At 43.3% G+C, this 14,212-nt stretch overlaps 1 protein-coding gene across 1 annotated transcript; it reads left to right on the forward strand.

Annotated features, from left to right (window-relative positions):
* The first annotated feature begins 1,626 nt into the window (after positions 1 to 1,626).
* NIT2 (nitrilase family member 2) lies at positions 1,627 to 13,923 on the forward strand. Its single transcript, XM_068960431.1, has 10 exons — positions 1,627 to 1,788; positions 3,786 to 3,904; positions 6,554 to 6,674; positions 6,791 to 6,879; positions 8,503 to 8,596; positions 9,519 to 9,593; positions 10,099 to 10,177; positions 10,862 to 10,960; positions 12,122 to 12,177; positions 12,536 to 13,923. Exons 1-10 carry the CDS (start codon positions 1,635 to 1,637, stop codon positions 12,622 to 12,624), a joined length of 975 nt encoding a protein of 324 aa, XP_068816532.1. The 5' UTR covers positions 1,627 to 1,634; the 3' UTR covers positions 12,625 to 13,923.
* The last annotated feature ends 289 nt before the right edge of the window (positions 13,924 to 14,212 follow it).

The following is a 14,212-nucleotide window of genomic DNA, read 5'->3' on the forward strand; positions in this document are numbered from 1 at the left end:
TTGGAGGCTCTTGTATGTGTTTTATAAGCAGGGTCAGTGTCTCCATGCTCCCTTATGCCTTTTTGTCTCACAGATTTCCATTAGATTCTGGTCCGCGTGAGAATTTGTGCAAAACTTTACATACGTTATCCACCAAAAATACCGTCAGGCTGGGGAGGTGCAGCTTTTAATTGCAGTGGCTTGTCTGGATGTACTGAAAGAATAGTTGCTGCTCTTTCAGTTCAGTTCCAGTTAGGGCCTGGCAGTGGGTCTTAAGCACGTTACAGCTTTTCCTGCCAACCGCTTCAGTTGTGGCTTGAAAACTGTGGACTCCGCCAAGTATCCGCTGTTTTGAAGTAGGAGTAGTCTGCTGAATTGCTGAAAAGCTTCCCCGTTGTGAGGAGGAAGGAATGACAGCGTGCTAACTTGTTCTTCTGGGGCATATTTAATGTTTTGAGATATTACTGTTTTGAGACTTGGAAAAATACACTGTTTGCCTCTCTCTGTGCCACAGGAAATAGTGGATTTTTAGCCTGTTTTTGGCCTTGAAGGCCTGTTTACCTCTTTACTGTTTTCTTTCTTTCTTTGTGCTGTGCCCCAAATGCTGTCTGAACTCAGGAGACAAGCTGTTCCTTGTGCCTGCAACCCTGCAAGCTGTGCTATTAAAAAAAAAATGTATATTTATACATGCTGTTTGTACTGCCGTGGGGCACAGGTAAAAAAGGGAGGGCGCACGCAGTTTGGCATGAGGCTGTTCCCTTCACTGCTGTTGTATTCAATCAAATGGAATAGTTGTTTTGTCGGGGGGGGGGGGGGGGGGAGTTATAACGGTAGCACATTAAGTTGGTGCATTTTATTCACTTCCCAGCCTTCATCTCGGCTCTGCGCGTGTTTCCCGCTCAACCTGGAGTGTGTGAGAGATCGCTCACCCTGGCTCGCACGCCTCGCTTTCTCCTTGCCCCATCTGCTGTTGGGACCCCCTAGCTGAGGATTACGTGCAGCTGGGAAAGCAGTCACCCCATTACCCTGTAGAGTGCTGGCAGGGCTAAATTCATAGCTGAATTTCCCATTTTTTCAGCTGAAATTCACTTTTTTTGGTTCAAGTGCAGAGCGGGCAGGGGAGGAGTACGCCCCGGTCCTTGTCAGCCACTGAGGCTAGGCGCGGGCACGTCTTCGGCAGTGATTTGGGGGCCTTGAGGTATTTCTCTGCCCCTGGGCTTCGATCCCGCTCTGCAAGCGAGGTCTGCTTTTCCCCCGCGACATGGCGCGCCAAACCCGGTTGCGGGAGGGGCTGCGAGATGAGATCAAGAAACTAGCTCGACTTCAAAGCAATAATACGAGTCTCATTATTTTAAGCAAGATCATGTGTGATAGCTTATATATATATATATATATATATATAGGAGCAGGTGGATCACCCTTTGCCTAGAAAAGCGCAAACATTTGTAATTCGAGAAAAATAGGAGCGGAAGGTTTACCAGGCCGAGCATATCCACGTATGTAGGGAAAAGCAACTGTGGCAATGGGCCGATACTGTCGCAGGGGGGAGGGCGGACGACACGTAACGCAAGGGCCTCCCCGCTCCTCCCCCCGCCTCCGCCGCTCGCCCCTTTTCCTGCTGGGGCTGGGCCGCCGGCCCGTGGCGGGAAACGGCGATGGCGCAGCAGCGGCGCCCGGGGAACTACGCCTCCCAGCAGCCCTCCGGGCGGGGCGGGCCCTGGCGCGCATGCGCCCCGCCGGCTGCCCTGCCCGAGGCGGGGGAGCCGGGCGGTGAGGCGGGCATGGAGGCGGCGCGCGGGGCCATGGCCAGTGAGTGGCGGGGGGCGCGCGGGCGCGAAGTGACCGTTACTCCCCTCACGTACCCTTCCCCATCCCCCGCGGGGTCCGGGCTGGAGGGGCCGCAGCCGGCGGCGCTGCCTCTGGGCCCTTCATCGGCGCCAAGTGCTACGGGGAGCGGATGAGACTGGCCTTGGCCTGGCCTGGCTGCTCTTATGCTTGACTGGCGGAGACTGCGTGGCGCGGGTCTCTCCCTAGTCAGCTTATCGAGAGATTTGATCGCAAATCAGACTTGTTAAGCTTCTGGTGCTTTCCACGAAGAAAACGTGCTTCGCAGTGGTACAGAAATGAAGTAATGTTTTACTCCGACGCGCTGATACCTGATGGTGGTTTCCGTGGCTGTAGATTTATCCTAAGGACTGTTTTTAAAGAAGTTCTTGAAGCAGCTCAGGCCAGAAGAAGAGATCTTGTGCCTCCACAGCACTCTTGCACGTTTCTCTCTACTTCTGTTACTCATCCATCTCAACGTTTTAACACAAAACTTTGGGTGCAACACATAACTGTGGTGAGGCAACTTTAATTTTACCCTTTTTACAAACTGCAAGCCGGAGGCACAGGGAAATGAAGATGGATGATTTCCTGAAGTTTCTCACACTGGTATTTAAATGGTGTTCCCTCACCATGGGAGGGAAGTTAGTTAAAATTTTATCTAGTAGATGCTCTTTTGCTTTTCTGCAAAGTGAGTTTATGCTGAAATATAAATCTTTGAGTCTGATTTCTCTGAGCAGAAATGCATCCCTCAAACTGTCAAAGGAAAAGACTTAGACATACTACTACTATGGCTATCTAAAGGAGATGGCTGACTACACCTTCCTCTGTTTACAATCTCAGTAAACTTTGTTTACACAGTAAGCCACATATTCAGACAGTCTCTCATGTGAGTATTGGCAGAATCACAAACTGAGCATTTGCCTCACTTTACGAAATCAGCTACTCTAGCTACTGAACTGAGAACTGAAGCCTGGAGGAAAGACATTGCCTGGCTGTTCCTGACCCAGTCGAGTCTTCCTCAAGATCCGTTCCTGTTGCTTCCCTGACTGTAGGGGCTATGCTGCTCGTTGCTTTATCCCATAGTTGCCTTTGTATGATGGGAGGTTTCGGAAGAGAGACGCTTTAAACCTAGGGTATTCTTTATGAAGCCAGAACATTTCTGTTTAAAAGCAGACACTTCTACCTGATCAGGAAGTGTTTTTTCCTGAAGTCCAAAGTGCTAGGAGATTCGTGGAAGCTACTCTCAGGGGTGCCCCCAAAACTTGATTTGATCTCTCCAGGTCTTGCAATTCAAAGGCTCCTGCAAATAAAAATCCTGTTTGTTGCAATAGGCACAGTGTTGATACACTTGTATCTATCCCTTGTCTAGAAACTGCATTGTGAAGAAATCATCAGTAAAGTCATTACCTCTATTGTTTGATTGCTCCTCGCATCCATTTCCTAGGCCTGGTGTGACATTTGACAAATGAAAGCAAACCCTTCCCTTATTTGGGTGCTTTGGGAATTATCTCAGCCTTTTAGTTTGCTAGCAGCATGTTATGAGATGCAGTGCTCATCAGGTGATGGGCACAACCAAGACATACACTACAAAGCATGTAGCAAGTTAGGAAGGAAGAAGCATGTCTAGGTTGCTAGTGGTTTCCCTGTACTGCTTACCATTACACAAAATCTTATGTGAGAGCTTGGACTGGATACTTCCTAGGATCCTAGTGAGATCTATGCTGTTACTAGCATGTGAACTGTGTGATCTTTGAGCTGAGCCAAGTGACACGGGCGTATGGTTCCCGTGTTTGGCAGGCCTGGGTTTGAATGCTTTCCCCGTGTTCAGAGACTGTTTCCAGAGCCATAAACTGACTGAATGAGTTGGAAGTAGCAGGTATATGCAAACTTATTTTGTTCAACACCTACTAACGAATACAAATTTTGAAGCGTTTTACCTGGGGGATTTCACTGGCTAATTGTTTCTTTTCTATCATTAGACTTCCGTCTGGCACTCATTCAGCTTCAGGTATCTGCCGTCAAATCGGATAACCTGCAGCGAGCCTGCAGACTGGTAAAAGAAGCATCGGCGAAAGGAGCAAAAGTTGTGGCTCTACCTGTGAGTAGAAATCTTAAACTTAAAATTCCTGTACCTCAAAATCTTGGAAACTTCTTTTTCCAGTGTTGCTCATGAGTTTATATTCCCATTTCTCTCTGGGTATGCTTGGATACTGTAATAGGCTCCAAAACAGAAGAACACAGGAATGAATGTGCCTTGTTGTATCTAGTGGCATGCAGCAAAGAGACTTAATTGGCTGGAGCTAGCAGGTTGTCTTTTTTTTGGTGGGACAAGATTCTGATGAAGTTTGTGCTGCTTTAAATCCCAGGCATTTCCATCAGCCCTGACTAGTTTGTTCCGAATCATAAAAGTGAGACTGTGGTCTGAATTTTTGCAGAAGCCTTCTGTGCTGGAATTTAGGAAAAGGTGATTTTTCAGCAAAAGAATAAATGTGAAAATGAAAGAAAACAGGCATCCAGTAATCTCTCTTTGCCACATCCCTTTCAGATTAGGCAGTGCCTGAGAAACAGAATAGAGTTTCAGACGATTTCAGTGGTGGTTTGTGGCTGAATTATCATCAAAACACCTTTCTTGTGTGACATCCTTGTGTAGGAACATGATCTGCGCTTAAAATTGCTGACCAGTTCTGATCTACCTTTTGGACTTCACCCCTGATTGCCTTGCTGAATTTTTTACACGGATGAATGTGTTGGCAATGAGGTGACCTTCCCAGTGCAGCTGTGAGCTTTTTCTTTTCTTTCTGGGGGACATTATTCACCCCTGCGCCCTGCAGCATCTGACTCAGGAGTGCAAAGTTCATTACTGGGTGAACTTTAGGTGTGAATGGTTTACACAAAGAATTTTCTCCTTCCTGCTGTCACAGGCCAAGCATTAAGCAAGCTTCCCTGCTGCTTTGTACCAACACAGCTCTGGTATTGCACATATGACCTTTGATTATTCTGTCTGGGCCTCCTACACTGAGATTATCCGTTACTTGCCAGATTTGTCACACGTGCAAATGTTGATGTTTCTGGACCCGTTTAGTAGAGATATAGTCATCTTGCTAATGATACTTTATGTGTATAGAGTAAGTCCTCTCAAAGAGGCTCAGGGTCTTTCACAGGCTTTGCGGAAGTAAACTTCTTATTGCCACTAGGAGGCAGGCATGAAATATTTTCCTCCCTCCCCTTATTTGTTGTAAAGTCACCCTCCACAGAGACTTGCACTGAGCTTATAGTGCAGAGGCATGTTTATAGTGCAGTTTTCCTGTGACGTGCTGCCCTTGTGTTAAGTTTTTTCACTTCTGAACCTGGAGACGTGTTGGACAAAAATGATTTGTAGTATTTATAGATAAAGAAATAACAACAGAATCTGTTTGAATCTAGAAATTAATTTAAGGAATTCTAAGATCTGTTCCTGCATTCTTCCCACTTTGGAGAGCACAGGACTAGGAGAGCTGTGCAGGCAGTGTGCAGTCACGTTCCAGCGTTATCTTACAGTACAGCCCTGTGGTTTTGCTGCCATCCGCGTTGCTGTTGCAGGTGGCAAGAAGGTCGAGGCAGCTGGTATTTATTTCATTTTCCTGAAGCGCACTCCAGCTTTCAGAAGCCTGAGAAACTCATTTGACAGTCTGCAGAGACCTCCTCTCTCGGTCTTCCATCCACAAATTCTGCCATGAATTAGCTGGTGCCTGTTGCCAGGTTTTTGTGCTTTGTGCATGTGGCAAAAACTCATCCAGTTTTGGTTCAGATCTTCTAGTTCAGAATGATCTACTGTAGTTTTCAAAATGTTTGCTTGGACAGTTAAGGCATAAATGTTTATTGTGCTATTCCCAGCTTGATTCCTGCCACCTCCCCCCCCCCCCCCCCCCCCCCCCCCCCCCCCCGTGAGCCAGAGTAACAACCAAGGCACATGCTTGGGTGGGGAATCTGTTGCCTAAGAGTGGGTGCTCAGTGCTGTCTAATAGCCCATCTGTGGCCTGCCTCCAGCTGTATTCCTTTAGAGGAGAAGTGGGGGTGGGGGGGTCTCACATCCATACAGGGCTGGCAAATGTAATGCAGAGTGTAAGGTCTGACTATCTTGGACATCTCAAATACCACTAGCCACCTAGATTAGGCATCTAAACCACTGTTAATTTTACTGTCTAAAGATTACATGCCTCATTCTGAGGGATAGCAAATCTTTAACTAGAGACTGACAGAAGACTGTGTTGTGGGGAAATGGTATTTAAAGGATTGTTTTAGCAAAAGATTTTGAGAAATCCATGTTTTGAAAAGGTCCTTTAAAAAATGAAGAAAATGTAGGCTATGGGTGAGCACAAGAATTTCACAGTTTTGAAAGGATCTGTTTAGCTTGTAACTTGTCAGATGAGCTAGGTGGGACTTGGTTCATTGCTCTGAGAAGATTCCTCGTAATGTTGCTAAGTCTAGATTGATAAATATGCTAGCCCTTTTACTAACAGCTCGCCTGATGCTCCTAGCTCGTGTTCTGTCCAGCACGTGCTCACATCAGCTCACCCACCACGTTGTCTCCAATTGTTACGTTCTCTGTTGCTTCCCTGTTTTTTTCAGAGTTGCTTAGTGAGTTCCTGTAAAGCTGAAGATCCCATGAGAATGTTGGCAGAAGAGGAGTTGGAAAGGCCAAGTACACCTGCCTGCAGTAGTGTTATCAGATTTTAACTTAATTATTTCATTCTTTTTCCAATTCTAGGAATGTTTTAACTCTCCTTATGGAACCCAGTACTTCAAGGAATATGCAGAGAAGATCCCTGGAGAATCAACACACAAGCTCTCAGAAGTTGCAAAGGAGTGTGGCATATATCTTGTTGGAGGTAGCTTATTCCTCATGACATCTCCTTCAGGGGAAAAATGGGCAATGTCTGTTTGTGCAGATGCATCAAAACTCCCTATGTTACAGTGCAAAATCTTTGTTCTTGTCTTAATAAAGGATCCATTCCAGAAGAGGATGGTGGAAAGCTATATAATACGTGTACTGTCTTTGGGCCTGATGGTGCTATGTTGGCAAAGCATAGGAAGGTAAGATGGCACAGTATTGTTATTAGAAGGTTTCTTATTGGTATGAATATCCTTTAGCAATGTTGCCCCAAAACAATACCGTATTTTCTTTTTAGAAGGCACGAGTAACTTCATCTGTGCCTAAAGAGGATGTGAACAGTAAAATCTTGCAGTAATAATAAGCAGTGTACTGTGGTTTTCTTTGGGACATGACAATACCCTTTGTCAAAGATGGTCATAGACTTGTTTTGGATAGAGATGGTCGGGCACAGAAGGCTGAATTGGCTTGTCCCAAATGCTGGGAAAATTGTTATAAAGAGTAAATCCTGATCCAACTCAGCTTACCCGTTTACGTTGGTCTAGGTGTAAAATCTAGTGCCACTTCAGTAGGACCAGGATTTTTTCCCTCAAGTTCCCAATGGACTTGGCCCTTCTGTCATCATGAAGATTGCTCTTATACCTATAGCCCACAAAATACGTACATTTGTGTAGACAAGTCCAAGGGGCTGTGTACAAGTTCTGTAGTTGAGTTGTGCTTACTGTTTGTGGTGTTTGTTTACTCTTTCCTTCCACTTGGATGTTGCTTTGTGCCTTCTGAGAAACAACCTACTATCCATAAACACAGACTGTAGTTCCTGTTAATCTGGCTTTGCATACAGGTATCATTCCTTAGGTGAACATCAGCATGGTTGTTTCAAGATGAGAGAATGCAAGGTTACTTGGAACAAATGAGGTGGTGCAGAATAGCTCTGGGGTGTAGGTATTGATTTGTTCTGTTAATTGATTCTGCATTTTGCTACGCTATTAGACAGCTCTCTGAAATAGTACGTTTTCTTCCTTCTGTTGTACCACACCAGTCCCTGCAACCTGTATTTGTTGAATACAGGCTTGCACTGTATAAATAGAAACTAACAATAATTCTAAAACAGCTTCAGTATTAGGAGGTCCCACTCAGGAACAGGATTCTCCATTGCAAGGAAGAGATAATGACCGTCTGCAGACGCTGAGACACATCTGCATACCTGAAGTGACGGGAACTACATGACTTTGTGAGGTTACTTTCTGCAGAAGTTTGGCAGGAATGGGACTCGAACCTTGTAAGAGAGGAGTTATCACGTGCGTTAGCATATTGCACTACGATCGTCCTGACAAGCTCAAGACATTTAATATGTAGCCTTTCTTTGTCAAAATTACTCATTAAATCAAGAAAGATAGCTATTTTGCAGGAACTCTTTCCCTGAAGATGTGAATGCATCCTACAAATAAGTTGTTACATATTTTAGCTATTGTTCCATAATGTCTTTTATTGCACGGGACAAGGACTGGGCATTCTGACTGGGCATTCTACCCGGTAAACAATATAAACATTTGATATATGCATCACTTGGTACACAGGGATTATATGTGGTGTTTAAAATGCGCAGTATTTTTTTTTCCCCAAACACCTTTAGACATGTAGAGAAGAAAACTGATTGTGAAATCCCCTAAAGATGATTTAAATCTTAAGCAATGGTTAGTTGGGATCCTGGCAAGAGAGTAGTCTAGAGGAGGTTGATGAGAAAATACATGGGTCTAATGTAAACAGGCTCAAATACCAAGCGCAGAAATTGTTATTAATTGTCATTAATAACACTCTAATTACAGATTCATTTGTTTGACATTGATGTTCCTGGGAAGATACAGTTCAAAGAGTCTGAAACACTGAGTCCAGGGAATAGTTTCTCTATGTTTGATACTCGTGAGTATAAAGACAAGCTTTCTCTTTGAGGGACGCTACCACAGTGACACTACAGTCAGTCTTGAAACAGTTTTTTTGGGGCTCTCCCTGCCCCAGGGATTTTTAGATTGTTGGATTTATATTAGGCATTTGACCAACATGGCCAGCATAGTTTAAGTTTGTTCCAAGTGTATGATTCACTTCTGAAACTCTTTTCAAAGGCAATGTGATTGAAAAAGGACAGAGGAGCAGAAAAGGATGAAGCATACATCATAGTGCTTCCGTTAACAAACAAGTTTCTGTTGATTTTTAATAAGAGTAGTTACTACATTTTTTTTCTTTTTATAGAAATTACACCTGTGTAAACAGGCTTATATTCTTTTCCTACACTAGCATGTTGTTTCATGTGAGGCTGATACAATAATGGAGACAATTAACTATAAACGCTATTTCAACATTCTTGCATCTACCACACCAGATAAATGTAACTCACCTACTGCTGTCTTCAAAAATTATCATGTCCCCTTAACTGCCCTCTCCTAAGAATCTGAACTCCCATGGCCACTTCCTCCTCCTCCTCCTTGTAATGTGCACACTGTAAGAAAGCGTGTAACTGCGGTTTCTTTAGTTCATGCAGAGCAGTGAGTGCGCTCTTTTCTTTGCATATCACTGAAAAGCTTGCAGCTAAATAAGACGGAAATACAGCATTACACAAAGACTTCACGTGACACGGTTTTGTGGACATGCCCTTATGATGAATGAATTCTCACCCTCAAACAGCCAGTGCTTGCTGCAGATAAGGAAACAAATTTAAACCTATCTCCTCTTGTTACTGTGACACATGTTAATTAATAGCTGGCAGAATGGCTAAGGGAATCTTGTGATTACTTTTGTGTACTTGTGGCAGCGATATGACTTGTCGTCTCTTGTTTTTTGAGAACAGCATACTGTAAAGTGGGCCTGGGCATCTGCTATGATATCAGATTTGCTGAGCTGGCTCAAATCTACGGACAGAAAGGTGAGGCTGGGTCACCTAATGAAGTGGAGCAGGGCTAGCCCTAAGGCCTGAACTGTACAAGGCTGTTTCAGGGTGGTACATACTGAATAATCTGTGTGCATGATCAGGCACTAATATTAAACACAAACAATACAAAATGCAGCTTGAGACCTCATCATTCAAATGAGTATCTACTCTCCTTGAGTAAGGTAGCAATCGTCTCCTGCTATACATCTGCTGATGGAGCAGTGGAAATGGATGAAGTTCACATGGCCCCACACTTGACAATGTGTCACAGGGCTCTGCTGACATAAGTAATCATCTCTTCCATGCAAGGAGTGGCTAAATTTTCTTCCATTGTGGACAGAAGTCAGGCAATAAACACTGAAAGAAAGTTTGCCGTGACCACCCCCAGCATGAAGGGTGGCTGTAGGGTAAACCATTTTCCCCTTAATGATAGTTGGGTTGTAATTTTCTTTTTTTCTTTTTTCTTTTGTAATTTTCTTTTTTGTAATTTTCTTTCAAGGTTGCCAGCTGCTGATATATCCAGGGGCTTTTAATCTGACAACAGGACCAGCTCACTGGGAACTACTACAAAGGGGGCGGTAAGAACTAAGTTAACAGCTTATGATCCTGTCCCTTAGGGGGTTTTAGCATACAGAAGTGAACTGCTCTTGCATGCTAAACCACGTGCAGCCTAAATGGTGCTGCAGGGTCACCGTGCTATCAGCGCTACACTGTTCCTCAGGCCTTGTGTGGGACACCAAATTTTGCTGTCAAGGAGGAAAGCAGGAGATGCTTATCCTTCACTCCTTTCAGCCCTTCTGCCCACAGCTGTGCCCTTAAAAGGTCCTTTTCCTTGTAGTACTTTGAGCACCATTCAGGAGCAAAAATTTAGACAGAAGAGGCATGAGCCAGCGATAAGCATTTAAGAACTACTCTAACTAAAGATAGAAACAGACCCCGAGATTCCTGAATGCAGGATTCTTAAGTCTTAAATTAAGTCAAATTTTTTTATTTGGTAAGCTTCAGTCATCTTTGCTACATCCTGAACAAAAAATGTAACTCATTCTAACCCTAACTCTGGGGGCAGGTGCTACAGCCTTCTCTTTCCAAGCTTTGTTTTCTCTCTGACGTTCGTCATTTATGATTTTGGCTACTCTTCAGAAGGACGCATAGCTCACCCCTTCAGCATGACTTCTTTTTCTTCTGCTTAGTTAAGTAAGTGGTAGTTTAAAAAAAAAAAATCACTGACTTTTCCTTCTCTCTCCATCTTTCTGTGAACACAGAGCTGTTGATAATCAAGTCTATGTAGCTACTGCATCTCCTGCTAGAGATGAAAAAGCATCCTATGTTGCCTGGGGACACAGCACTGTAGTAAATCCATGGTGAGTTCAGAAAAATAATCAATCATCTTCTTTTGGTTAAAAAGTGTTTTACTTGACAGTGACATTTCAGTCTCACATTTCTGCCCACTCTTAAAAATGTCTTAAGTTCCTGTAAAAAGCACCTGGGAACGTTTTTTTAAGGGGTGTCCAACTTACAGAATTTGATATAGGCCCTTGCTTCCTAAGTGGCTTTTCACATAGCAAAAGCAGCAAACAAACAGATGCATTTCGTGTTCCGAAGTGACAAAAAAGGGTGCAGTAAGCCTACAAAATCTTTTTTTTTTTTAATTAGCCAGAAAACTAGTTTAACAATATGCATTCTTGTTGGAAGCACATAGCTACTTTAGCAGCATTAAGTGTTTGTTAAGCTGATCTTCTCAAATTGTCCGTGAAATTCACTCCATTATATACTATGCACTGTGATAACTGTCTATCCAGAACTGAACCCTATTAAACTGTACAAAACTGTTTAAAACTTCCTCAAAGAACAGCACTGCTTTGATACAAGAAAGAACAATGATGTCTTCAACCAGACAAGCACATTCTGACTTAAGCAGCAATAATTTTCTCTTATGCACCTGAGTGGCCCTGGGTAAAAGTAACAAACTCTTCAGCCAGTTATTTTTCTTCCAAATAAATCATTCCACTCATGTTGCTCTCCTAGACAATTGCAAAGTAAAGTATTTTTAGCTATGTCTAGAGCTTTTAACTTTATATAAACGAGAGCAAGGATGTTGCTCCTAGTAGAGACTTGATAGTGTTTCGTAGCTCATGCGGAGTATAAAGTGTACTCCTCCTGTTAAAAGCCAGTAGGATCTGAAATGGGACAGATTTAGTCCTTACCAAATATGATTGTTCCTGCTGGAGATGTTTCTTTCCCCTTAAGGTATGTTCCACGGTCAGTTGCATTGGTTCTCATATTTGGTTCTTTCTTCTTGGTCTTCAGAAGCATGCTTAAGCATGTATATGTCGTGTGAAAACTTGGAAGCTATTTCCATCATGCAAGAATTAGGAATTATGATGCTATTTTTAGGACAGCGCTGTCTCTACAGCCCCAGATCTCAACGGGTAGAAACTCCCTCTTACACAGACAACAGCAACTGGACTGACGCCTTGCTACCTCTGTGTTAATGCTCTGAACAAGTGTGCTTAATTTTGCAGGGGTGAAGTCATAGCCAAAGCTGGCACCGGAGAAACGGTTCTGTACACAGACATAGGTAAGCTGGTATGTTTTTTCATACTTTATTCCTCTCTTGAGTGTGGGTTATGAGACTAAGAGAGCTGGGAGTCTTGGGCTTGTCTCTCCCCATGCAGGTACATACGATGCAGCATTCCCTTCCCTGTCTTTTCTAGAGTAAAGCAAGAAAAGTAGCAGCGTAACCAGACTATTCCAGTCTCTGCTGCTACCTTAGGTGAGAACAAAGTTCAGGCTTCATTCAGCCCTGGCTGCCCAGTTGTGATGAACAACAGAAACGTCCTCCATGAAAGCTTCTTGTTTCCTGTCTTGCTCAGAGCAAGTTGTACACTTTCCAGCCTTTTTGACTCTGTTCTAATAGCTATGTCTTCCCCCTCCAGATCTGAAGAAACTTGCAGAAATCCGTCAACAAATCCCTATTTTGAACCAGAAGCGTTATGATCTCTATGGCATAGAGGTGAAAAACTGAAGCCGTATCAATGCAAAAGGCTCAGGTGGCACAGTGGCTGCTGCCTCTGTCTTCAGGTCTCCTTCACTTAGTTGCTCCAGAGGCTACTGCTAAATGTGCTAGTTAATTAAAAAACAAAAAAGCAAGCCACCCGTGGTGGTGTCATTCTACGATTCAATTCAAATATAGCTTCTGAGCTGACTTTTATATCTCCTCTCGTACTTCTTTTTTTTTTTTTTAAACAGTATTTAACAGTAGGACAAAGATAGAGGTTGACTCATCTCAACTCAGTTAACATTGCTGATTTAGGCATCACGATTTTAAGTACTGTTATCTCCTTTGTTTTCTAAGTAAGTTTCTGGGGCTTTTTTTGTAGGAAGTGGAGATGGCGACCTTCTTATCTGTGGAAATCCTGCGAAGCCACCTTTAGTATCTTGAATTTTTCAATGAATTATCAGATAATCTAGAAGCATGACTTTTCCACCTGTCTCCTGCCTTAGTTGTATGTGCCTAAACGATCAGTTTAGAGTTAGTAAATGCCCAATTTCTAACTGGGCAGGGCAAGCTAAAACTTTAACATGCTAAACTAAAGAGGCCGGATTCTGCTCTGTACTGCTTAAGGACAGTGCAAGAGGAAGCCAAACAGAACTACTACTATAGAAGAATTTGTAATAGGCATTGTTTCATGTGCCTCCTCTATACACTATATGTATTAAATTCTCCTTGTTGCAATTCCTGTTTATTTCGGAAGTGATGCGCACTACTGTTTCGTTAAAGCAAAGGTGTAGTAACACGTACATTAAAACAGAAACAAAAAATTACTACTTCCTTAATATCATGGCTGAATTGATTTTAATTCTGCTCTCTGACAGTCTTCAACTTAAAAGGCTGTGAGAGGAGTCAGTCAAAGGGTTAGAAAATTCACTGCACTAATTAAGTCTTTCTGTCCACAGTCTTATAGAAGACAGGTGCTAGAGTTGCTTAATGTCTGAATACGTTCTCCCTGCCAAAGACTAACTTCCATCAACTGCATGTGAAAGCCTCCTTATTCCATTGCTCTTGCTGAAAAGAGCAACTAACCTTTATTAAGGCTGGCTTTAAAACACTCAAGACCAGGCTGGCAGTTTTTAGAAAAGCTGTTTACCTAGAAGGAAGCCTTCTTGGTATTTCTACTTCCAGTCTAAAAAAAGATATGAATTTGCAGATGGCAGTTTTTTTCCCCTCAGGGGAGAAGAGGAAGCACATGCAACTACTCAGCCCCTGCTACAAGGCTTTTAGTTTTCTAGCAGCAGAAATGATAGACTAAGCAATGAGGGTAAAGGAGATTTCAAAATACAAAAAAAGAGGTAGGCAGGGATGTTTTTCTATCTAGCCTCCACCTATTTCCCTCAAGCCACCTTACTTTTTTTTTTTTTCCCCTCATGTTTGTCTGCCATCCTCCTCCCATAGCTGTTGTCTTGACATAGTTCTTTGATGTTCTTTTGACCTCTCTGGAATGAGCTAGATGTGGCCTCTAGAGGCCCCAGCCACCTTTATGGAAATCAATGATTAAATTAAGCTGAACACTAAGGGCTTCCTTCCCCTCAAAAGACAGGTCGCATTATTCCAC

Source organism: Struthio camelus, chromosome 1 (assembly GCF_040807025.1).
Source record: "Struthio camelus isolate bStrCam1 chromosome 1, bStrCam1.hap1, whole genome shotgun sequence".
In the NCBI taxonomy this organism is placed as follows: Eukaryota; Metazoa; Chordata; class Aves; order Struthioniformes; family Struthionidae; genus Struthio; species Struthio camelus.